Here is a 25,228-nt window from a genome sequence, read left to right on the forward strand (position 1 = left end):
TAATAGGTGAGGGAGTGGGGAGGGGGAAAAAAGAGTAATACTATTTGTTCCTGATGTACTTTTTGATTTAGAAAAGTACCTGTACACGGTAAGTATTCAATAAATGTTAATTATAGTTATAAGACCATAGTGTTAGAGTGCCAGATTCAGGCTATATGCGAATCACACCAGGAACAAGGTTTGCTTCCAGCCCCTTTTTCTTAGTGTCTGTTGCCTTGTGCTCATATTAGCGTCATATTGTGGTCATATTAGCATCTGCTATGTTAATTTGGGTTTGCATTTTTAAAATTTCATTTTGTAGTTGAAGTCAAGTGATTTTGCTGTCCTGAAGCAATTGCTGCCTCTGTTGGAGAAGGTCTCTAGCACATACCCTGACCCTGTCATCCAGGAACTTGCTGCTGATCTCCGCATTACCATCTCTACTCATGGAGCCTTTTCCACTGAGGCTGTCAGTGTGGCCGCCCAGAGTACCCTAAACAAAAAGGATCCAGAAGGTAAAAGGGAAGAGCAGCAACAAACCAGTTATGAAAGATACAGCGATGTATCTCATGGCCACCTTGAACCACAGCAAAGCCATGTTGCTTCTCATGAAGTCCGTGAGCCCAGCACCACTGCAAAGCAAAAATCAGAAAGTGTAACCACAGAAGAGCTCCAGGAAGCTCTTTTATCAGCTTATGATCCTCAAATTCCAACACGGGCTGCTGCCTTGCGAACTCTTTCTCGCTGGATAGAGGAGAGAGAAGCAAAAGTCCTTAATATGCAGGAGAAGCTTCTCAAGGTGAGTAGAACACACTCAGACACATACACATGGTGAGTAGAACACAAACACGCAGTGAGTAGAACACACTCAAACACACACACACACACACACACACGGTGAGGCCACTGTCCAGGAGCCTTGACTGTGTATCAAGCCCTGTCCTGGGCCACCCTTGGGGAAATTGTAATTGTTCTACAGAAGCAAGACTCAGTTGAACATGAGCAGAAGGCCAGAGGTTTTACAGGCTGCTACTAATATCAGTTGAAGAGCTGAAGTTTGCAAAAGATTTTTTTTTAATAAATTAGAACAGATTCAAGGTTATCCCAGTAATAACATCTCTGTCTTGCCCTTGCATTTCCATATGCTTTCTTGAGTGCAAGAGAAAAGGATCAAATTATAGCAGATATGCCATTCATTGAATGTAGCCCCAAACCTGGCCTCTTGTGTGTCAGGGCCTGTAGTCTGTCACAGGCCTAAGAACGGGCTATCTACCGTGGGCTGTAGTGGAAAAAATGTGAGAATTGTTCTTCCAGATTTTGGTTTCCATGCCTACTTTTAATGTATACTAGACAACTTCAAGAAGTATTTCTGCCGGATCGCTGCCCTTTTTTAACCATTATAGAAATGGAACTTCAAACATATATACTATTTTCCCTACAAGATTCACAGTCAGACCAGTATCTAGCTACAGCAAAGAGGACTACAAGCATTTATTCTTTTGAGTCTGCTCTAAAGGTGTCTTAAATTTCTCTTGCTGTTTGTGAATCATGTCACTGCTATATTCTGTGGTTTCAGATATTCTTGGAGAACTTGGAGCATGAAGACACCTTTGTATATCTGTCTGCTATTCAGGGTAAGTTAGTCCTGCTTAGGACTTTAAGTCTGTGGACCAAAAATTAAATCATGTGTTTTCACAAAATCTCTAAAGTCATAGAATCATAACCTGCTGGTCATTTTGTCCATTTTCCTGCCTCCTAGCTAGGACTTAATTTCAGTCATGATAGTAATATTTCTGGAGGGTTCCTAAAGGGACCCTGAAGAGTTCAGTATCTCATAATGATGGGGAAGCCTTTATTTATGTTTATTTATCATTCTATAGATTAAATCCCGTTTCCTCAAATTTGAGGAGGTAAAGAATGCCTCACATGTGAGCTCCCATTACATTGATGTTTTAGGTGCATGGCTACTGTCATTGTGCACCTTTGCGCTCTTGTTAAACTAAAAGAATCTCAGAATATATTTCATTATCAAAACATTTTTTGCAGTCATTTTATTTCTCATTTATGATTCTTTGTTGTGATTCCGTCTTCTGTTAATTTGTGGATTTTAAATCTAGAGAGGGGCTTTACGAAAAAGGGTGTGGAGAGTTAAGCACCTTTCCCCAGAAGGGTAGGAGGCAGACCTGGTAAGAAGGCAGAATTAACTCACAGTCTCTGGGCTCTGTAGTGTGCTGTAGTCCTCAGGAGCTGGGGTCTGGAGATTGATCACCAGGATGCACCAACCCTCCCCCACCCCTCCTGCTTTTCAGCTATGTGAACTTTGGCAAAGTACTTAATCCCTCTGGGCTTCAGTTTCTTACCTGTGAAAAAGGGAGCTAAGTAGGAATGTAAAACAGTACAGTTGCTTGCTTCATTTATTTAACTACGCCAGGTCATAGTTTTGCTATGTGGGACCTAGTTCCCTGACTAGGGATTGAACACAGGCCCCCTGTATTAGATGAGTGGAGTCTTAGCCACTGGACTACCAGGGAAGTCCCTACAGCTGCTTTAGAACATAGTCTGGCAGTTCTTTGAAAAAAATAAATGCAGAGTTGTCACTTGACCCAGCAATTCTGAGTATTCACCCAAGAAAAATGAAAACATATGTTCATGCAAAAACTTGTTCATTAATGTTCGTAGTAGTCAAAAGGTAGAACCTAGATGTCTACCATTTGATGAACAGATAGACAAAATGTGGTGTGTATATACAGTGGAATATTATTCAGCCAATGAAAATGAAGTATTGAAACATGTGGGTAAAACCTTGAAAACATAGATGAAAGAAACCATTCCCAGAAAACGACATTTTGTATGGTTCCTTCATATGAAATGTCCAGTATAGGTAAATTTATAGAGACAGAGAGTAGGTTAGCAGTTGTCTAGGGCTGGAGAGAAAGGGGAAAGGTTTGGGAGGTGATGGCCAAAGGGTACAGGATTTCCTTGAGGGGGTGATGAAAGCTCACACAATTCTAAAATTGACTGTAGTGATAGTTGCACAACTCTGTCAGTATGGTAGAAACTTTTGAATTGTATATTTTAAATTGGTGAGTTTTACAGTATGTGAATTGTGTCTCAATAAAGCTGTTGCCAAAAAAATAATAGAATTTAGTGAGGAGGAGAGGGATTAAACCATCAGAGCTTAAGGAGATTAAATATAATGTGGTGAATAGGATCCTGGAGCAAAAAAAGGACATTAGGGAAAAACTTTAAAAATCTGAGTAAGTTATGGACTTTAGTTGATAATGAAATGTCAGTACTAGTTCATTAATTGTGATAATGTACCATGCTAAAGTGAAAGTTAGTGGTAGGGGGCAGCTAGGTATGCATTATCGGAGAAGGCAATGGCACCCCACTCCAGTACTCTTGTCTGGAAAATCCCATGGATGGAGGAGCCTGGAAGGCTGCAATCCATGGGGTTGCTGAGGGTCGGACCGGACTGAGCAAGTTCACTTTCACTTTTCACTTTCATGCCTTGGAGAAGGAAATGGCAACCCACTCCAGTGTTCTTGCCTGGAGAATCCCAGAGACGGGGGAGCCTGGTGGGCTGCCGTCTATGGGGTCGCACAGAGTCAGACATGACTGAAGTGACTTAGCAGCAGCAGCAGCAAGTATGCAGTATACAGGAACTCTGTGTGCATCTTCTCAATAAATCTGTAAATTGAATACTGTTCTGTCAGTAAAAGTTTATTTATGAAGGGGGCTAACATTAAATGAGTTAGTACTTTGAAAGTGCTTAGTGCATATTAAGTGTTCAGTATGTGTTAGCTAATTATGATTTTAATGTTTTCATCATCGTCGTCATATCGCTACTATTTCTTTTCTTTAGATTTAAACTTTTATTTTATACTGGAGTATAGCTTATTAGCAGCTCATTAGCAATGTTGTGATAGTTTCGGGTGGACAGCAGAGGGACTCAGCCATACATATACGTGTATCCATTCTTCCCGCAACTCCCCTCCTATCCAGACTGCCACGTAACATTGAGCAGTTTCCTGTAACTGGACCTTGTTGGTTATCCATTTTAATATAGCAGTGCATGTCACTACCATTTCTTTTGTTAGATTGCTAGGTAATAACATGGTGATATGTGTAACTTCTCAGCTAAAGCTTGAGTAGGTGTATTCTATCAGGTAGCTTCTGCTATGTAACAGAATACCTCAACATTCAGTATCGTTTATTTATTGTCACTCGTTTATGATCACTCACACATCTGTAGACCAGTGGGGTTCGGCTGACCTAGGCTGGGCTGGGCAGTCCTGCTGTTCCCTGCGCATCTCTCTGCTGTGCTTCTTACTGATCCTTCCTGGTCCAGGGCCTCCCCAGGTACATTCACATGGTGATGGCTGAAATGCACAAGAGCAAGAATAAACTCAAGAGTCTACTCTTCAGAGGAGACAAAAATAACCACTCATCAAGGAAAAAGGACAGCTAGGAGGGAGCAGAAGAGTGGAGTGTGTTGAGAGAGAAAGTAATTATTGGCAGCTGAGAGGTCACAGAGGCCAGGAACTGAGATAAGCCTGAGGACTTGATGGAGCTCAGGATTCCACATGACAGTGAATGGCACTTATGGGAATCAAATAAATCAAAGAGGCAAGGACCTGAACTGCTGATAATTAGTAAGTCTCAGAAACAAGTCATCCTGTGCTTTTTCCAGGAAACTGTAATACTGTCAAGGAGATGTTTCTCGTTGATTTTTTTTTTTGGACAGAGTTTTCGGGAAGTGGCGGTGTGTCATTCTCATACAGCATCGCTGCTGTGTAAACCTCTTAGCTGTTTAACCCACTGAGCTCATTAGCCTCTAGGGTCTGCTATAAAAATCACAACTGCTGGTTTTGTGTTTGTTTATAGTACTTTTAATTGGTATGCTAATCAGTTAGTAGCTAATTTGGAGATGAAGGAATGTGGGAGGTAGAGGTCTAATTTCTGTTCTCAGTTCCCCACAGCAGACAAGTTTGAATTAATTGATGTTTTTGGTGTTGGTACCATACACTTCAAGGCCAAGCAAGGCCTTAGGTGAATTTCCCATTAAGAAACGAAAGAGCTGAATTTTCCCACCTGCATGTCAGTGTCATTTGCCTAGGCCTAACACTCCAGAGCCACGCCATTCTGGACTCCAGTCAGGCAGGCAGACAAGACCAGCCTGCATGTAGATATTCTGTAGTGCAAGGGGGCTGCATTAGAAGGCGGGTGCTTAACCACTGAACCACCAGGATCCCAGAAATTTCTGATATACATATTATCTGTACATCACAACAGCCTGAGGACTAAATTCCCTATGAGTTAAAATTTAGTTTTATGAAAGACCACATCTCTTTTTATTTCTACTGAGAAAGTGATGGTTGATTTAATTCTCATAGCAGCTGCTCCCAGACACTCAGTAGCAGCTTCTTCAGGCAGAGAATTCTATACAAGTTGCTAAGTTCCAGTTACAATCCAGAGTTTATAAATAGACACTTAATCTTAGACGTGTCCTTTAAGTGTCTCTCCTTTTCAGACTTCCTTGTATATTCTTTTTCTCATTGTTTTATCATCATTATAGTACAAGTTATTACATTCTTATTGTTTTAAAAAACATTTAAATGGCAAGAAGGTGTATAAGATAGAAAGTAAAAGTCTTCCTCTCTTCAAAAATAGGAGATGAAATATGTCCTTAAGAGTCCCATAATGTATATTTGATGTTTTGAGCATTTTTCACATTTCAGTCTTGAAATACACGTTCCAGTAATGAATGTGATACACACGTGATATTCTTCAAATAAGATATTATGGCCCAGTTATCTATCTTAGTATGGATCTACTCATGGGTCCTCGTGGTCACTTTTAATTATTTAAAGAACAGTTTGAAGGCAACACCAGCAATAGATGCATTTCACAGCTCCAAGTGATCCCCATCCGTGTCAAAAGAATCTTTGGGCGAAACTTCTTGGCTCATTGAAAAAAAGAAAGAAACTGTAGGCTCTGAGCCAAGCATGAGAGGTGAAAGTATGCCAGTATCGTGCAGAGAATCTAGTCATCTCAACATAACATGCCTGAACAAATTGCACTGACTCTTCCACCCTTTTCCTTTCACAGAAGAGTTTTCATTTCTGGCAGAAGAGCCAAGAGGAGGGAAAGGCAAAAAGCCTGGAAGGCAGGAAAGTAGATACAAAGTGAAATTGTTTTTATAGAGTTTCAAACTGAGCAGGATTACATGTCTTAACTTGTCAGAGACTGAACTCTCTATCTTATTCTCAGATTTCTACTTCAAATAAAGTAAGTTGGGGAACCATTCAGATCAGATCAGATCAGTCGCTCAGTGGTGTCCTCCTCTTTGCGACCCCACGAATCGCAGCACGCCAGGCCTCCCTGTCCATCACCAACTCCCGGAGTTCACTCAGACTCACGTCCATCGAGTCAGTGATGCCATCCAGCCATCTCATCCTCTGTTGTCCCCTTCTCCTCCTGCCCCCAATCCCTCCCAGCATCAGAGTCTTTTCCAGTGAGTCAACTCTTTGCATGAGGTGGCCAAAGTACTGGAGTTTCAGCCTCAGCATCATTCCTTCCAAAGAAATCCCAGGGCTGATCTCCTTCAGAATGGACTGGTTGGATCTCCTTGCAGTCCAAGGGACTCTCAAGAGTCTTCTCCAACACCACAGTTCAAAAGCATCAATTCTTTGGCGCTCAGCAGCTGAAAATAATTCTACCCCTTGAAGGACCACCTAATTGAGTAGGGCATTGAAATGTGGAATGTGACCCTGGGAAGTTTATCATCTCGGCTTATTTCCTTGAAATGGGAAGACTCCTTTGGTGTTCTGTAGCACCTAATTAACAAATGGGCATTTAGAGAACATCTCTCATATATGCTAGCTCAGTAAATTCTTGAAGTTCTGGGAAATAGGCATTATCCCCATTTTTTAAACTTCTTGAGATTTAGTTTACACACCTGAAATTCACCTGTCTTACAATGTGCAATTCAGTGGTTTCTAGTATTTGTACAGTCAAACCACTAATTTCAGAACTTTTCATCATTTCAAAAAGAAACGCTATATCCATTATCAGTTGGTTCCCATTCTTCACTCCCCCTCTTCCCTGGGAACCACTAATCTCCTTTTTGTCTCTATGGATTTGCCTATTCTGGATGTTTCATAATACAGAATCATACAATGTGTGGACTTTTGTGTCTGGTTCAATTAGCGTAACATTTGTGAGGTTCATCCCTGTTGTAGCATGTATCAGGGTCTCATTCTTTTTTTATGGCTGAATAATATTACATTGTACTACTAATTAACCACATTTTGTTTATCCATTCCTCAGTTGATGGTCATTTGCATTGTTTTCACTTTTAAGCTATTATGGGTAACACTGTAATGAATATTCATGTACAGGTTTTTGTGTGGACATACGTTTTCATTGCTTCTGGGTATACACGTTGGAGCAGAATTACTGGGTCCTATAGTAATTCTATGTTTAACCCTTTGAGGAGCTGCCAAAATGTTTTCCAGAGTGGCCACACCAATTTACTTTCCCAGGGACAACGTACAGAGGAGGCAGTGGCACCCCACTCCAGTACTCTTGCCTGGAAAATCCCATGGACGGAGGAGCCTGGTAGGCTACAGTCCATGGGGTTGTGAAGAGTCGGACACGACTGAGCGACTTCACTTTCACTTTTCACTTTCCTGCATTGGAGGAGGAAGTGGCAACCCACTGCAGTATTCTTGCCTGGAGAATCCCAGGGACGGGGGAGCCTGGTGGGCTGCCGTCTATGGGGTTGCACAGAGTCGGACACGACTGAAGCTACTTAGCAGCAGCAGCAGCAGGGACAATGTATGAGGGCTCCAGTTTCTATGCGTCCTGACCAATACTTTATTGTCTATCCTTTTATATAGCCGTATTAGAGTGTAAAGTTGGTATCTCATTGTGATTTTGATTTGCATTTCTCCAGTGACTAGTGATGCTGAGCATCTTTTCACGAACTTATTGTGCATTTCTAATCTTCTTTGGAAAAATACCTAGTGTCATTTGAAGCACTAAACTTCTTACTGTTGATGAAGTCTGATTTACCAGTTTCCTGTCTTATTACTTGCACTTTTGGTGTCATTTCTAAGAAATCATTGCTTAATCCAAGATAACTGAGATTTACTTCTGTGTTTTCTTCCAGTGGTTTTATTGTTTTGGCTCTTAAATGTTTAAGTCTATGATCCATTTTGAGTTAATTTTTGGGTATGATGAGAGATATCCTCTTTTTATAGCTAAAGATCCTGAGACTTATACAGGTTAAGTCCCCTTTCGAAGATTACATAGCAAGTAATAATTTGAACCTTGTTGACCTTCAAATCTTGTCGCTGCTTCCCCAATACGCTTGGTTACTCTAGAACTTTCCAAATAATGGTAGAATTTGCTCCTATTGTTGTACTTTTAAAGATGGAAAACAGATTTGATTATGATTATCAGTATTTATTAAAATTGAATAATGCTTAATCATCTAGAAAGCCTTTTGATTCTTTGGACAGTCTTGAAATACAATAAAAACAGATATTAAATTTCTTTTATAAATGAAGAATTGACTTGCCTACAGTCATAAAAGTTGGGAGAATAATGGAACAGCAGACCCATGTCTTAGGGATTCCCAGTCCACTGTACCTGATTTTACTGCAGTGCAGATGAAGTATGTCTTCTCCAAATCAGAGATTATATTTTATAGCCCCCAATACTTGCATTTTACATGAGCTCATTTTTGAAATACCTGTCCAGTGATTTCCTCTATCAGTTGAAAATTGATTCACTCATATTTACATCAGAATATTTAGCAATTTGGGCTTCTCAGGTGGCACTAGTGGTAAAGAACCCACCTACCAGTGTAGGAGACATAAGATATGCGGCTTCCATCCCTGGGTCAGGGAGATCCCTTGGAGGAGGGCATGGCAACCTACTTTAGTATTCTTGCCTGGAGCATCCCATGGCCAGAAGAGCCTAGAGGTTACAGTCCATAGGGTCACAAAGAGTCGAACACGACTGAAGTGACTTAGCGTGCATGCACACATTTAGCAATTTAGTACTTTTACCTACAAGTAAAAGATAATTGGCTACTTCAGGTTTAGTTATTTTCACCTTCTAAGATTTCCCAGGATAACTGCTATATAAGAGATGGAAATAAGCATTATGGAGGTTACCACTTATTATTATGTGCCTGTCATAGTAACTCTACGAGTTAGAAATTTTTATCCCTGTTTTACAGATGAGGGAACTGAGGCTCAAAGAGGTTAAGCAGCTGGCCCAAAGTGACACAGATACCAAATGTTAATACCATGATTTGAATCTTAAGTCTCTCCATTTCTGAAGACTGCTCTTGCCACAGTGAAAAATAATTAATTCTAAAATAGTTGTTTGTTTCCAAGGCACAAGGGCTGAGTTCTCAGATGGTCAAAGGTATGGGAGAACTAGGCCTGTGTATGAGACATGGTTTCACTACAAATGAACTCTTCCTATAGCTTAATAATATGCTGATCTCATGTTTGCTTGATTTTGTATGTGTGTATGTGGTTTTACTTGTTTAGCAGTGAGTACTGTATTTTTTTTTTAAGATTTATTTATTTATTTTTGGCTGGGCTGGGTCTTCACTGCTGCACAGGGACTTTCTCTAGTAGTGGCGAGCAGGGACTGCTCTCTAGTAGCCAAGCGTGGGTTTCTCCTTGCTGTGGCTTCCCTTGTGGAGCATGGATTCTAGAGCATGGGCGGGGGCGGGGGCTTCAGTGGTTGTGGGGCCTGGGCTCAGTAGTTGCAAGGCATGGGGTTAGTTGCTCTGTGGCATGTGGGATCTTCTAAGAGCAGGGATCGAAACTATGTCCCCTGCGTTGGCAGGCGGATTGTCAACTGCTGGACCACCGGGGAAGCCCAGTACTGTGTTATTTTTTGAGCAATCTCTATGTGTATCTCTAACTCATCTTCCATTGGTGGCGTATATATGTTACCTCACACTGCCAGTCCTTATTCCCACTGTTCAGCACTGGAGACACCAGTCTCGTTTTAGGAGTGTCAGGAGAGAGCCTTCAGAACAATCCTGGGATATATATATATAGTTTACTGAGTTTGTGGATTAGAAAAACAAGTATAGGACTTGTTTTTCTGTATAGGACTTTTGATATTTGTTACATTTCTGATGCCAATAAATTGCATTTTAAAATTACTTTAAAATAATACAGCTTATGAAAGCAATGCCCATACACTGCTGGTGAAAACATAAAATAGTGCAGCTCCTCTGAAGAACAGTCTGGCAGTTCTCAAAAGGTTAAACATAGTTACCATATGATCCACCAATTCCACTCCTAGATATACACCCAAGAGAAATGAAAACACATGTCCACACAAAAGCTTACATATGAATCCTCAGAGCAGCATTATTTGTAATAGCCAAAAAAGTAGTGTCGACTGAAAAAAATGCACAGCCTACAAGTTAAGAATTATGTTTTATTTAGCAGACTTTCTGAGGACTTCAAGCCTAGGATACAACATCTTAGATAACTCTGAAGAGATAAGGGAGGAATCAGGATATATAGGAGTTTTTGCCACAAAGACCAGGTATTCAGAATGTGAAAAGATTACTGTTAATTAAAGAAACCAGATATGTCCAGTTAAGGAATTTAGTGCTTTTCTGTATATGGAAAGATGTAAGAGTCTGGGCTCACTGAAGTGATTCTTTTGTTATGCACCTCAGCTGTCTGTTGCCTCATCCTGTGCCTTCTCATCCTGAGTCTCCTCAGGGGGCACTGTCAGGGTGGCTGCAGTCAGGGGGTGGCTGACTGCTAGATGACGGGCATCCTATTTCATCCTGAGTTCCCCCAGAGCTCACCATCAGAGAGACTGTAATGTGATGGCTTAACGGCTGTAACATCTTTTATTTACCGGTAGGGCAGGCAATATTTTTCATTCACAGTAGAAACAACCTAAACTTCTATCACCTGATGAATGGATAAATTAAAGGTGGTATATTTAAATAGTGGAATATTATTTAGCAGCAAAAAAGAAGGAAGTACTGATTCATACTATAAAGTGACTGAACCTTCAAAACATGATAAATGAAAGGAGCCACACACGAAAACCACATTTTGTATGAAATGTCCAGAGTAGGCAAATCCATAGAGATAGAAGGCAGTTTCGTGGTTGCCTGAGAATGGGAAGAGGGAAACAGGGAGTGACTGATAATGAATAAGAGATTTCTCTGGGGAGATGATGAAATGTTTTGGGCTTATAGTGGTGATCATTGGACAACCTTGTAATATACTAAAGATCACTGAGTTACATACTTTTATTTTTTGTTCTCAGTTTAATAGCATTATATATACTTTAAAAAATAAACTTAGAAAAATCCAAAATAGGTTTTCATGGAGTTCTTAGGACTGTTAATAGGGATGAGCAGGATTTAGAATGTAGAGGTGGAGTGAGGGGACTGAGGCTGAAAGAAAAGCAAAGGTAAGAAGGTGGTCAAGAGCAGGGCAAGTATAAAGGCAGGTAGTACTGTAAGCAGTTCAGATTGTTAGCGGAACAAACTGGGAAGGATGGGGAGAAGTGGGACTAGGCTAGAATCCATAAGCTGTCAGAATGCCAAGACAAGGCAGCTGAACTTTCTTTGTGGGCTCTAGGAGGGCTTTAAAGGCTTTTTGTTGTTGCCAGTCCACCAGTAATGTCTTGGTGATGGACTGCCTGGATTTGAAAGTATCATGCTTGTTGATGGTTGTTATTTTATCTCCTTGTTTCTATTGGACTGTCCAAAAAGTTCGTTCAGGTTAAGATGTTGGGCCAACCCAGTATATATTCACTCATGATTTATTGAGCACCAACCAAATATCAGATGTAACTTGCGTTAATTGATTTACTCCTCATAAAAACTCTATAAGAGTCAATATCTTTACCTACTGATTTTTCAGACAAAGAAACCAAAGCTCAAAGATTGTTGCCAATAAAAGGCTAACCAGTGAGTGATGAAGTCTAGCATCAACTCCAAAGTCAAGGCCATAGACCTCTCTGTCCTTCCCTCCTCTCTCTCCATTCCTTTTTCTCACCATCTCCAGTCACCATGGCCTCTGCTCTTTCAGGCAGTAGAATTAAGCCATGGAACCAGTGGATCTTGACATTTTCTGCTAAGCAATTACATATGTCTTAATTTCTTGGTTTCCATGGCTCGTTTCAAATCCTTTACCTCCTATTCATGTAAACTAGCTGTCACTAAGGCAGAATTTATTACCTATAAGGCACTTATGAGACATCTAGGGATAAATACTCAGTTGCTTCAATGTCTACAAGCTATTAAGAAGGTTGTAAATACCTTACCTGCAGAACAGCTATTTAAATTTTGCCCTGGAGCCGTCCTTTCTTTAGTCAACTTGATATTTGAAGACAAATTAACGATAAAAGAACAAGAGAGCTCACAACTAAAATAGCAAGTTATTCTTAAGACTTATCTTTAAGTACAGTATTCCTTTAATCTCTAAGGAATTAATCTTTTTTTACATTAAATTTTTTTAATTGGAGTATAATTACTTTACAGTGTTGTATGAGTTTCTGCTGTACAACAGTGTGAATCAGCCATAAGTATACACATATCCACTCTCTCTTGACCCTCCCTCCCATCCCCCCATCCCACCCTTCTAGGCCATCACAGAGCACCAGGTTCAGCTCCCTGCACTATACTGCAGTTTCCCGCTAGCCACCTGTTTTACACGTGAAGTGAAAGTTACTCAGTTGTGTCCTACTCTTTGCGACCCCGTGGACTATACAGTCCATGGAATTTTCCAGGCCAGAATACTGGAGTGAGTAGCCTTTCCCTTCTCCAAAGGATCTTCCCAACCCAGGGATCAAACCCAGGTCTCCCCCATTGTGGGTGGATTCTCTACCAGCTGAGCCACAAGGGAAGCCCAAGAATACTGGGAATACGGATCGAACTGGGAATCGAACTGGGGTCTTCTGCATTGCAGGTGGATGCTATACCAACTGAACTATCAGGGAAGCCCTTGTTTTATACGTGGTAGTGTATATATGTCAGTGCTACCCTGAATTCATCCCACCCTCTCCTTCCCTTCCCGTCCTGTGTCCGCAAGTCCGTTTTCTATGTCTGTCCCATATTTTACTGGAACTTCTTTGAGGCAACAGCTGGAGGGTCACCCTTTCTTGCTCTTCCCTCCCAAACTAAAGTGTTTATCTTACCCTTCATTTCAAATACAAATTAAAATTCCTAATCACACCCAGTGTGATTAAGATGATTCTTGAAGTTATTCACACAGTTAATAAGCCCAATTATATCTTTTTATTCACCTTGACACAGTGAATTGTGTTTTTGAATCATAGGTTAACATTTTTAACTGATTGAAATATCAATTTCCCCCTCTGTGGTCACGTCAAGATCTTGGGCAGTGGTGGAAAAATGCACTTAACGGTATAGTTTTGAGCAACTCACTTAGATTTTTGCATTAGACTTTTACACTTGATTTTTTTTCCTGACCTTGTGACATCTCTACTGTCCCCAAGGAGGCTGGAAGATAGGGAATGAACTGAGCCTCAGAAAATGCAGATCACAGACTCTGCACTACCAAAGACCTAATTAGGTCATCCTTCCGTCCACCTGCCAAGGCACTATTGCTGAACTTTTCTTTCTTAGGAGAAGGTGGTTTCTGAAGCACTTTTTTTCCTTTTCTTTTTCTTAAATTTAATTTTGCCTGTGTTGGGTCTTCATTGCTGTGAGGACTTTTGTCTAGTTGTGACAAGCAGGGACTACTCTCTTGTTGCAGAGCACGGGTTCCGGGGCGCTCGGGCTTCAGTAGTTGCTGCACGTGGGCTCAGTGATTGTGACTCCTGGGCTCTGGAGCACAGGCTCAGTAGTTGTGGCGCACAAGCTTGGTTGCAGGCAGATTCTCTAGCACTGAGCCACCAGGGAAGCCCCTCTGAAGCACTTTTGTATTTTATGTTTAACATCTGTTTTCCATTTTTGGTAACCTGACTTTAGACAGTGACAGAAAGACTGTAAAATATCTTTGGCTGTTGGTTTTTTCCTTAATAGTTTTAAATGGTCATTCACTCAACAAATATTCATTGACCACCTATTCTGTGTAAGGGTGCTGTGCTCAGTATACTGCTGAGGAAAAACAGTCGTGCCCTGCCTCCATGGAATATATAGTCTGAGGCAGGGAGGAGATGCAGGGGACAAATGCTAATCAAAAAGCCACACACATGGGACTTCCTCAAACAGTCCAGTGGTTGAGACTTCACCTTTCAGTGCAGGGGGTGTGAGTTTGATCCTTGGTTGGGGAGCTAAGATCCCACATGCCGCAGGGCCAAAAAACCAAAACATAAAACAGAAGCAGTATTGTAACAAATTCAATAAAGACTTTAAAAATGGTTCACATCAAAGGGAAAAAAGAGTCTTTAAAAGTTAAAAAAAAGTCACACAAATGTGAAATGTGGCTTTGACAGATGCTGGGAAGAAAGGTACACAGTGATACGAGAGCCTGTGTTGGGGACATTTTACCTGACAGAAAGGGGTAGGAGGAAGTGACCCTTTAGCTGAGATCTGGTGCCTAGTGAAGAAGGGAGGGACCAGTGATCCAGACCCAGGGCACAGTGAAGTAGCAGTGCTGTACCAGGGGAGGAGCCTGCAGACCCGATGACCCCAAAGATCAGTGAAGAAGGGGTGGGCTGGGTAGGCTCTTTTCTTTTTCTCTCTTTCATTGAGCCTCCTCTAAAAAATATGGGAAAACAAGATTCTGCTGCTTTAAAAATAACAACAAAAGATTCAAAAAATCACTGTCCTGGGCCATCTACATGACCTGACAAGGAAGTTTTATAATCCGTGTCACATGTGATATGTCATATGACACATACCTTTCATCACCTTCTCGCCCCGTCAGATTGTCACTGAATGTTTGACTGTAGAAATCTCTCAGTTCAGTTGTCCAACACACAGCCCCTAAACCTTACAAAAAATACTCTTATTGCAGATGACAAAGGCAAAACATATGGAGTTATTTTAGGTCAGTGGTTTTCAATTTTTTTTTATAGCAGCAGAATACATTTTTCCAGTGAGATCTAATATGAAGGCATCAAAAACTCAAATGACTTTTATTTTCTTTGTGCCTTTTTTCTTACAGGTTTCATATTCTCTAGCATGAACATTTATTGCTTTTATAACCAGAAGATAATGGCCTTTAAATTATGTGGTGGTTTAGGAAAGCTGGTAACAAGTTTCAAGGGACTATCCCAGATTGAAACAGATGGCTCTCTGTTATAGTACCCTCTGTTGACCTTTTCACAACTAGGGATTACTAAGGCACGGGGTGACCATGGCTTTTTCACTGAAATTATATGATAACAGCAGAAACCTTACTGACAAACAGATGTTTTTCCCAAGTGGAGCTTTTCTTAATGAAATGGTTGCTTAGGAACCAGACCATAATAATAACTTTTCTATATTTAGGTTGCAAAGTGATTCAGTTTTCAGAATTACTAAGTCGAGGAATACTAATTAGATAAAATGGAATCTATTATTTCTTGTCTTGCAGTTGAGCGACCAAATGGTTAAAATAGAAGCAAAATTTTGTCCAGATATGTCTATCTAGATGCTATTCATAACAAGGACATAAAAGAAAAACTATAGTCATAGAGCCACCCTGCTCTGCTCTTAAATGATTCTCTGGTGGCACCGTGTGTTTGGTCTTTCATCAGTTCATATTAGAAGTTTTTGTATGTGACACTTGTTAGGTTGTTGAGTGGGTCAAAAATTGTGTGTGAAAAATGTGAGAATAACTTCAGGTTAAGCTCAGTGAGACAGCAGTGTAAAGGAAAGGCACTGTCACCTGTTTACGATGACAGATTTGATAAGTGGAAAATCTTACGTGCTAACTATTGCTAACAACAAAGAAACCTCAGTATGTACCATGTTTGTCAGATGTGTTAAAACATTAAATCTTCTATTCAGACTAGACAAAAATCTAGAAGAAAATACAGTTCTCTCTTCCATTTCCAGTAATGGTGAGATATATGCTCAATATGTGCTGATTCTTTGTGACCTCCTGTACTGTAGCCCACCAGGCTCCTATCTAAGGAATTTTGTAGGCAAGAAGACTGGAGCAGGTTGCCATTTCCTCCTCTAGGGGATCTTCCTGACCCAGGGATCAAACCTACATCTCTTGTGTCTCCTGCATTGGCAGGTAGATTCTTTACCACCAAACCACCAGGGAAGCCAATGATGAGATATTGTTGTTCAGTCGCTCAGTCATGTGCAACTCTGGGACCCCATGAACTGAAGTGCACCAGGCTTCCCTGTCCTTCACTATCTCCTGGAGTTTGCTCAAACTTATGTCCATTGAGTCGATGATGTCCCACAACGAGATACCTCAGCTGAAACAATTTTATGCAGGTTAACATATTTAAGACACTTTAAAAGCATAAAAGAACTAACAAGAAAACAGCAAATTACCAAGCCAGCATCTGAAGAGAAAGTGAAAGTGGCTCTGTCGTGTCCGACTCTTTGCAGCCCCATGGACTCTACAGTCCATGGAATCCTCCGGCCCAAAATACTGGAGTGTGTTCTTAAGAGAAAGCAAGATCCTAAAAGGTAAATGGAGCTTAAGAACCTGCATTTGCCCTCAGGGCATTTGCTGAAATTAAGTTTTAGTTTCCTGCTCTTGAAGGTCAGACCTGTAGAAATGAAAGCCTGGCTAGTCCCAACTTGAAATGGGGAGTCTAATAGAAGACCTCTAGTGTTAAGCTTACTTAGATCCCAAAGGAATACACCTTCGGGTGAATAAAAAGTGAAAATGGTATTCCTTCACCTTATCCCCAGGGTCTGGGAAGGGCATTGTCTTGTCACTGGAGAGATTGTAATCCCAAAATGGTCCACCTCTCTTGCAGATTTGTATTACTGGGATTCAGGAAAGTTCAAACTGGGAATTAGAGTTTTAAATATTTATATACTCATGGTGTCTGTGGATGTCTTACAAAAAAGCATATCTCTATAGAAGACGGGACCATCACCCTAGACCCGAAAGAATCCTCATAATAATTTTTTAATTTTTAATGATTAAAAATTTTATTATGGTAAATTTATTATAAAATTTGCTATTCTAACCATCTTTAAATGTACAATTTAGTGGCATTAAATATATCTACAATGTTGTGTCACTTCTATTTCCAAAACTTTTTCATCAGCCCACCCAGAAACTCTTAACCATTAAGCAATAACTACCCATTCCTTCTCTCAAAATAATTATTGTATATTTAGTTATGTATAATAATTAGAGCATAGTCACAAAATAGCCAAGCACAAGGAAACAATGTCCCAGAAGACTTTGGATGTTGGACTTCAGTTCAGCTCAGTTCATTCACTCTGTCGTGTCCAACTCTTTTCGACCCCATGGACTGCAGCACACCAGGCTTCCCTGTCCATCATCAGCTCCCGGAGTTTGCTCAAACCCATGTCTGTGAAGTCCGTGATGCCATTCAACCATCTCATCCTCTGTAATCCCCTTCTCCTCCTGCCTTCTATCTTTCCCAGCATCAGGGTCTTTTCCAAGGAGTCAGTTCTTCGCATTGGGTGGCCAAAGTATTGGGAGTTTCAGCTTCAACATCAGTCCTTCCAATAAATATTCAGGACTGATTTCTTTTAGGATGGACTGGTTTGATCTGCTTGCAGTCCAAGGGACTCTCAAGAGTCTTCTCCAACACCACAGTTCAAATGCAAATTCACTGATTACCTCTAGTAATTTTCTGATACTATCTTTAGGGATTTCTATGTACAGTATCATGTCATCTGCAAACAGTTAGAGTCTTACTTCTTCTTTTCCTATCTGGATTCCTTTTCTTTTTTTTCTCTGATTGCTGTAGCTAGGACTTCTAAAACTATATTGAGTAATAGTGGTGAAAGTGGATACCCTTGTTTTTTCCTGATCTTAGAATGCTTTCAAATGCTTTCAGTTTTTAACCAGTGGGAATAATGTTTGCTATAGGCTTATCATGTATGGCCTTTACTATGTTGAGGTAGGTTCCTTCTATGCCCATTTTATGAAAAGTTTTAATCATAAATGGGTGCTGAATTTTGTCAAAGGCTTTTTCTGCATCTATTGAGATTATCATATGGATTTTATCTTTCAGTTTGTTAATATGGTGTATCACATTGATTGATTTGTACATATTGAAGAATCCTAATTGAATAAACCCAACTTGATCATGGTATATGAGCTTTTAGATGTGTTGCTGAATTCTGTTTGCTAAAATTTTGTTGAGGATTTTTGCATCTATGTTCATCAGTGATATTGGCCTGTAGTTTTCTTTTTTTGTGTTGTCTCTGTCTGTTTTTGGTGTCAGGGTGATGGTGGCCTTATAGAATGAGTTTGGAAGTATTCCTTCCTCTGCAGTTTTTTAAAAGAGTTTTAGAAGGATAGGCATTAGCTCTTCTCTAAATGTTTGATAGAATTCTCCTGTGAAGCCATCTGATCCTAGGCTTTTGTTTTTTGGGAGATTTTTGATCACAGCTTCAATTTCAGTGCTTGTAAATGGGTTGTTCATAATTTCTATTTCTTCTTGGTTCTGTCTTGGAAGATTGAACTTTTCTAAGAATCTGTCATTTCTTCAAGGTTATCCATTTTATTGCCATATAGCTGTTTATAATAGTCTTTTATAATTCTTTGTATTTCTGCATTGTCTGTTGTAACCTCTCCTTTTTCACTTCTAATTTTGTTGATTTGATTCTCCTTTTTTCATGATGAGTCTGGCTAAAGGCTTGTCAATTTTATATATCTTCTCAAAGAACTAGCTTTTAGTTTTATTAATCTTTACTGTTGTTTCTTTCATTTCTTTTTCACTTATTTCTGCTCACATCTTTATGATTTCTTTCCTTTTGCTAATCTTGAGGTTTTTTGTTGTTCTTTTTCCAGTTGTTTTAGGTATAAAGTTAGGTTGTCTGTTCAATGTTTTTCTTGTTTCTTGAGATAGAATTGTATTGCTATAAACTTCTCTCTTAGAACTGTTTTTGCTGTACCCCATAGGTTTTGAGTTGTTGTGTTTTCATTGTCATTTGTTTCTAGAAATCTTTTGATTTCCCTTTTGATTGCTTCAGTAACCTGTTGGTTATTTAGAAACGTGTTGTTTAATCTCCATGTGTTTGTGTTTCTTACAGTTTTTTTCATGTAATTGATATCTAGTGTCATAGCATTGTGGTCAGAGAAGATGGTTGATACAATTTCAGTTTTCTTAAATTTACTGAGGTTTGATTTGTGACCCAAGATGTGGTCTATCCTGGAGAATGTTCCATGTGCACTTGAGAAGAAGGTGTATTCTTCTGCATTTGGATGGAATGTCCTGAAGATATCAATGAGATCCATCTCATCTGATTTATCATTTAAGACTTGTGTTTCCTTATTAATTTTCTGTTTTGATGATCTGTCCATTGGTGTGAGTGGGGTGTTAAAGTCTCCTACTATTATTGTGTTACTGTCAGTTTTTACTTCTATGTCTGTTTGTGTTTGCCTTACGTACTGAGGTGCTTTTAAGTTGGGTGCATAGATACTTAAAACTGTTATGCCTTCCTCTTGGATTGGTCCCTTGATCATTATGTAGTGTCCTTCCTTATCTCTTGTAATCTTCTTTATTTTAAGGTCTATTTTGTCTGATATGAGGATTGCTACTCCAGCTTTCTTTTGCTTCCCATTTGCATGGAATATATTTTTCCATCCTCTTGCTTTCAGTCTATATGTGTCTTGAGGTCTGAAATGGGTTTCTTGTAGACAGCATGTATATGGGTCTTGTTTTTGTATCCATTCAGCCAGCCTGTGTCTTTTGGTTGGAGCATTTAGTCCATTTACATTTAATGTAATTATTGATATATATGTTCCTATTGCCATTTTCTTAATTTTTGGGGGCTGATTTTGTAGGTCTTTTTTTCTTCTCTTGTATTTCTTGACTATATAATATAAGTCCATTTAACATTTGTTGTAAAGCTGATTTGGTGATACTGAATTCTCTTAACTTTTGCTTGTATGAAAATCTTTTTATTTCTTTATCAATTTTGAATGAGATCCTTACTGGGTTCATTATTCTTGGTTGTAGATTTTTCCCTTTCAGTACTTTAAATATATCCTGCCATTCCCTTCTGGCCTGCAGAGTTTCTCCTAAAAGTTCAGCTGTTAAGCATATGGGGTTTCCCTTGTATGTTTCTTGTTGCATCTCCCATTCTGCTTTTAATATTCTTTATGTTAGTCTTTGTTAGTTTGCTTAGTATGTGTCTTGGCGTGTTTCTCCTTGGGTTTATTCTGTATGGGACTCTTTGTGCCTCTTAGACTTGATTGACTAGTTCCTTTTCCATGTTGAGAAAGAAAGAAAATAAAGAGTAGGATAAAATGAAATCTTCAGTGAATGAGTTTTACAGTAGACATAGTCAAGAGAGAGTTCATGAACCAGAAGATAGAAAGAAAGACATTATGCAAAATGCAGCACAGAGTAATTATTTTTCTTTTTCTCTTCTTCTTCTGGGACCCCTGTAGTTCAAATGTTGGTGCGTTTGATATTGTCCCAGAGGTCTCTGAGCCTGTCCTCAGTTCTTTCCATTCTTTTTACTTTGTTTTGTTCTTCAGAAGTTGTTTCCACCATTTTATCTTCTAGCTCACTGATTCATTCTCTGCTTTAGATATTCTGCTATTGATTCCTTCTAAAGTATTTTTAATTTCAGTAATTGTGTTGTTTGTCTCTGTATGTTTATTCTTTAATTCTTCTAGGTCTTTGTTAATTGAGTCTTGCATTTTCTCCATTTTGTTTTCAAGGTTTTTGATCATCTTTACTGTCATTATTCTGAATTCTTTTTCAGGTAGTTTGCCTATTTTCTCTTCATTTATTTGGACTTCTCTGTTTCTAGTTCGTTCCTTCATTTGTGTAGTTACCTTCCTTTTCTGTCCAGACTCCCTGCTCTAGGCAACAGCAAATCTTTTTTCTGTCTCTGCTGGTTTATATTTGTCCTCATTGCAAATCTTTTTTCTTTAATTATACTTTGCATTTCAATTAAGGTTAAATTATTTTGACATTAATGAGCTTTAAACTTTATGAGATGACATCTATTAATTTTTTCTTTTTGATTTCTCCATCCAGAGACTAAATACTGTCTCCCTGTGCTGCGTTCTGCATAATGTCTTCCTTTCTATCTTCTGGTTCATTAACTCTCTCTTTGCTGTGTCTACTGTAAAACTCATTCATTGTTTTAATTTTATCCTACTCTTTATTTTTAACATTTTCTTTGTTTTTCAAATGTGCTACATCAGATTTGGTTGTTTTCTATCCCTGAAGATATTTTCAAGCTCATCTTATTTTTCTTTGAGTATAGGAAGCCTTGTTACTTAATAATTTGTGTGTGTTACTTCCAACATCTTAACACACACAAAAGTCCAGCCTTTGTTCATAGGAAGCATCACTATGAACAAAGCTAGTGGAGGTAATGGAATTCCAGTTGAGCTATTTCAAATCCTAAAAGATGATGCTGTGAAAGTGCAGCACTCAATATGGCAGCAAATTTAGAAAACTCAGCAGCAGCCACAGGACTGGAAAAGGTCATTTTTCATTCCAATCCCGAAGAAAGGCAATGCCAAAGAATGTTCAAACTACTGCACATTTGCACTCATCTCACACGCTAGTAAAGTAATGCTCAAAATTCTCCAAGAGAGGTTACAGCAAACGTTATTCTCAGTGGTGAAAAACTGAAAGCATTCCTCCTAAGATCAGGAACAAGACAAGGGTGTCCACTTTCACAACTATTCAACATAGTTTTAGAAGTCCTAGCTACAGCAATCAGAGAAGAAAGAGAAATAAAATCCAGATCAGAAAAGAAGTAAAGCTCTCACTGTTTGCAGATGATATGATACTGCACATAGAAACCCCTAAAGATTGTATCAGAAAATTACTAGAGCTAATCAGTGAATTTAGCAAAGTTGCAGGATGGAAAATCACTACACAGAAACACTTGCATTTCTGTATGCTAACAATGAAAATTCAGAAAGAGAAATTAAGGAATCAATCCTATTCACCATTGCAGCAAAAAAAAAAAAAAAAATCAGTATCTTGGAATAAACTTACCTAAGGAGACAAAGAAACTACACAGAAAATTAGAAGACACTAATGAAAGAAATCAAAGATGAAATAAACAGATGGAGAGATATTCCATGTTCCTGGGTAAGAACAATCAATATTGTGAAAATGACTATACTATCAAACGCAATCTACAGATTCAGTGCAATCCCTATCAAATTACCAATGGCATTTTTCACAGAACTAGAACAAAAAATTTCACAATTCATATGGAAACACAAAAGACCCCGTATAGCCAAAGCAGTCTTGAGAAAGAAGAATGGAGCTGGAGAGGTCAACCTTCCTGACTTCAGATTATACTACAGTCATCAAGACAGTATGGTTTGGCACAAAAACAGAAACATAGACCAATGGAGGAAGATAGAGAGCTCAGAAACAAACCCATGCACCTGTGGGTACCTTATTTTTGACAAAGGAGGCAAGAATATACAATGGGGCAAAGACAGCCTCTTCAATAAATGGTGCTGGGAAAACTGGACAGCTACATGTAAAAGAATGACATTAAACACTTCCTAACACCATACCAAAGATAAACTCAAAATGGAATAGAGACCTAAATGTAAGACCAGAAACTATAAAACTCTTAGAGGAAAACATAGGCAGAACACTCAATGACATAAATCAAAGCAAGATCTTCTATAACCCACCTCCTAGAGTAATGGAAATAAAAGCAAAAGTAAACAAGTGGGACCTGATTAAACTTAAAAGCTTTTGTATAGCAAAGGAAACTATAAGCAAGGTGAAAAGACAGCCCTCAGAATGGAAGAAAATAATGCCAATGAAACAACTGACAAAGGATTAATTTCCAAATTATACAAGCAGCTCATACAACTCAATACCAGAAAAACAAACAACCCAATCAAAAAGTGGGAAAAAGACTTAAACAGATATTTCTCCAATGAAGACATACAGATGGCTAACAAACACATGAAAAGATGCTCAATGTTGCTCATTATTAGAGAAATACAAATCAAAACCACAGTGAGATACCACCTCCATGGATCAGAATGGCCATCATCAAAAAGTCTGCAAACAGTAAATGCTGGAGAGGGTGTGGAGAAAAAGGAATGCTCTTGCACTGTTGGTGGGCCTGTAAATTGATACAGCCACTATGGAAGACAGTATGGAGATTCCTTAGAAAACTAGGTATAAAAGCACCATATGACCCAGCAACCCCACCCCTAGGCATATACTGTGAGGAAGCCAAAACTGAAAGAGATGCATGTATCCCAGTGTCATTGCAGTACTATTTACAGTAGCTAGAACATGGAAGCAACCTAGGTGTCCATGTGGTACATATGCACAATGGAATATTACTCAGCCATAAAAAGGAATGCATTTGTGTCAGTTCTGATGAGGTGGATGAACCTAGAATCTATTATATAGAGTGAAGTCAGAAAGAGAAAGATTAATATCATATTCTAATGCATATATACAGAATCTACAAAAATAGTACTGGAGAATTTATTTACAGGACAGCAATGGAGAAACAGACATAGAGAATAGACTTATGGACATGGGGAGAGGGGAGGAGAGGGTGAGATGTATGGAAAGAGTAACATGGAAACTTACATTACCATATGTAAAATAGATGGCCAACCAGAATTTGCTGTATGGCTCAGGAAACTCAAACAGGGACTCTGTATCAACCTAGAGGGGTGGGATGGGGCGGGAGATGGGAGGGAGGTTCAAAAGGGAGGAGATATATGTATACCTATGGCTGATTCATGTTGAGGTTTGACAGAAAACAACAAAATTCTGTAAAGCAATTATCCTTCAGTAAAAAAATAATTAAAAAAAATAGGCAGTTCATGGTAGAGGAATGTGGAAGTTGCTCATTCGTGTCCCACTCTTTCAGACCCCATGAACTGTAGCATTTCAGGCTCCCCTGTCCATGGGATTCTCCTGGCAAGAACACTGGAGTGGGTTGCCATTCCCTTCTCCAGGGAATAAAGATTTAAGGAACTTTTCTAATAGGCAAAGAAATGTAGATTAAAATAATAATGAAATACAGTTTTTTACACCATTTCATAAAACAGATTTTTTTAAGATGGGAATATTCAGTGCTGGCCAGTTGTAGTGAAATAGGCACCCTTGAACTCTATTGGTAGGAAAAGTAATTGGAACATTTTAGGAAGGCAGCTTTGAAAATGTTTTTATGCCCTTGGAGCCAGTTCTTTATCTTTGGGGAAACCTACCCTAAGAATATAAATGGGAGTTAGGTGCTTTTACTAATTCTAACAAGGTCTATGAAATGTTTTCCATCGATGAATAATTGTGCAAATGGGTCTTGGTCCCAGGGACAGAACCCAGTTGAAGAACCTTGTGCTTTCATAGCTCTTTTGTCCCCTTCTCCAGGAAGCCCCACCCCTTCCTAAACCCCTTTTTTCACTTTTCTCTCCCTGTGTTCTCATTACACTCAAAAATGCTGTACTAACCACACTGTCTTGTAATCATTGTTTGGTTTGTCTCTCTAGATTGGCACTGTCGTGCCTCGTTACATTTGTGACACTTAGTACCTGGCACGTAGTAGAACTCTGTTAATGTGTGAATGTGTGAAAGAATGGTATCTATTGCCTTTATTCTAAAGCTGTTTTCCAAGCTTTAGGATTTATGCCATAGCTGCGCATTACTTCTGTATGCTCTTATATAACCAATTTGTATTTTTTTAATTGACCCCTTTCCCCCTCTTTTTAAAGAAAGTAAAATTGAAAAGAATCTCTACTATTTCTCCATGCTAAATAATAGTATCGCTATTAAAGTTTTCATTATTATTGTTAGACAACTCCAAATGACCTAGTGTGAAAGCCAAGCCATCTGGGGGAATAAACACCCCCCCCCCATCTTCCCAGAAGAAAAGAAGACTGTTAAATAAAACAAAATTGTTCACTATAAAAAGTGTGTATACGTGTGTGTGTGTATGTGTGCATGTATTTATTCACAAGAGTGAGTTATGGATGAGAGGGCACTAAAATGCTTATGTTGATTTCAGGTTTCAAGTTTTTTTTTTTTTTTTTTTTTAAGACAGCTTTATTGAGATATAATTCACATACCATACCATTTGCTTTTTTTAGGTGTGTAATATAATAGCTTTGCGTGTAGTTGGAGTTGCATATCGATC

The 25,228-nt window shown here is 39.1% G+C and overlaps 1 protein-coding gene across 9 annotated transcripts in view; it reads left to right on the forward strand.

The window, feature by feature from the left end:
• The window catches only part of TANGO6 (transport and golgi organization 6 homolog), a 184,559-nt gene that overhangs the window by 67,705 nt on the left and 91,626 nt on the right, over positions 1-25,228 (forward strand). For 7 of the 9 annotated variants that reach the window (XM_086351439.1, XM_086351441.1, XM_086351442.1 and 4 more), the window contains 2 exons: positions 302-778; positions 1,556-1,613. In XM_086351439.1, coding sequence (XP_086207565.1) covers positions 302-778; positions 1,556-1,613 — 535 coding nt within the window. Of the gene's footprint in view, positions 1-301; positions 779-1,555; positions 1,614-7,526; positions 8,481-25,228 lie in introns of those variants that run through there. The other 2 variants (XM_086351446.1, XM_086351447.1) reach the window with 1 other exon arrangement.

Source organism: Bos grunniens, chromosome 18 (genome assembly GCF_055505025.1).
Source record: "Bos grunniens cultivar Pamir isolate PY7600 chromosome 18, Bosgru_T2T1.0, whole genome shotgun sequence".
In the NCBI taxonomy this organism is placed as follows: Eukaryota; Metazoa; Chordata; class Mammalia; order Artiodactyla; family Bovidae; genus Bos; species Bos grunniens.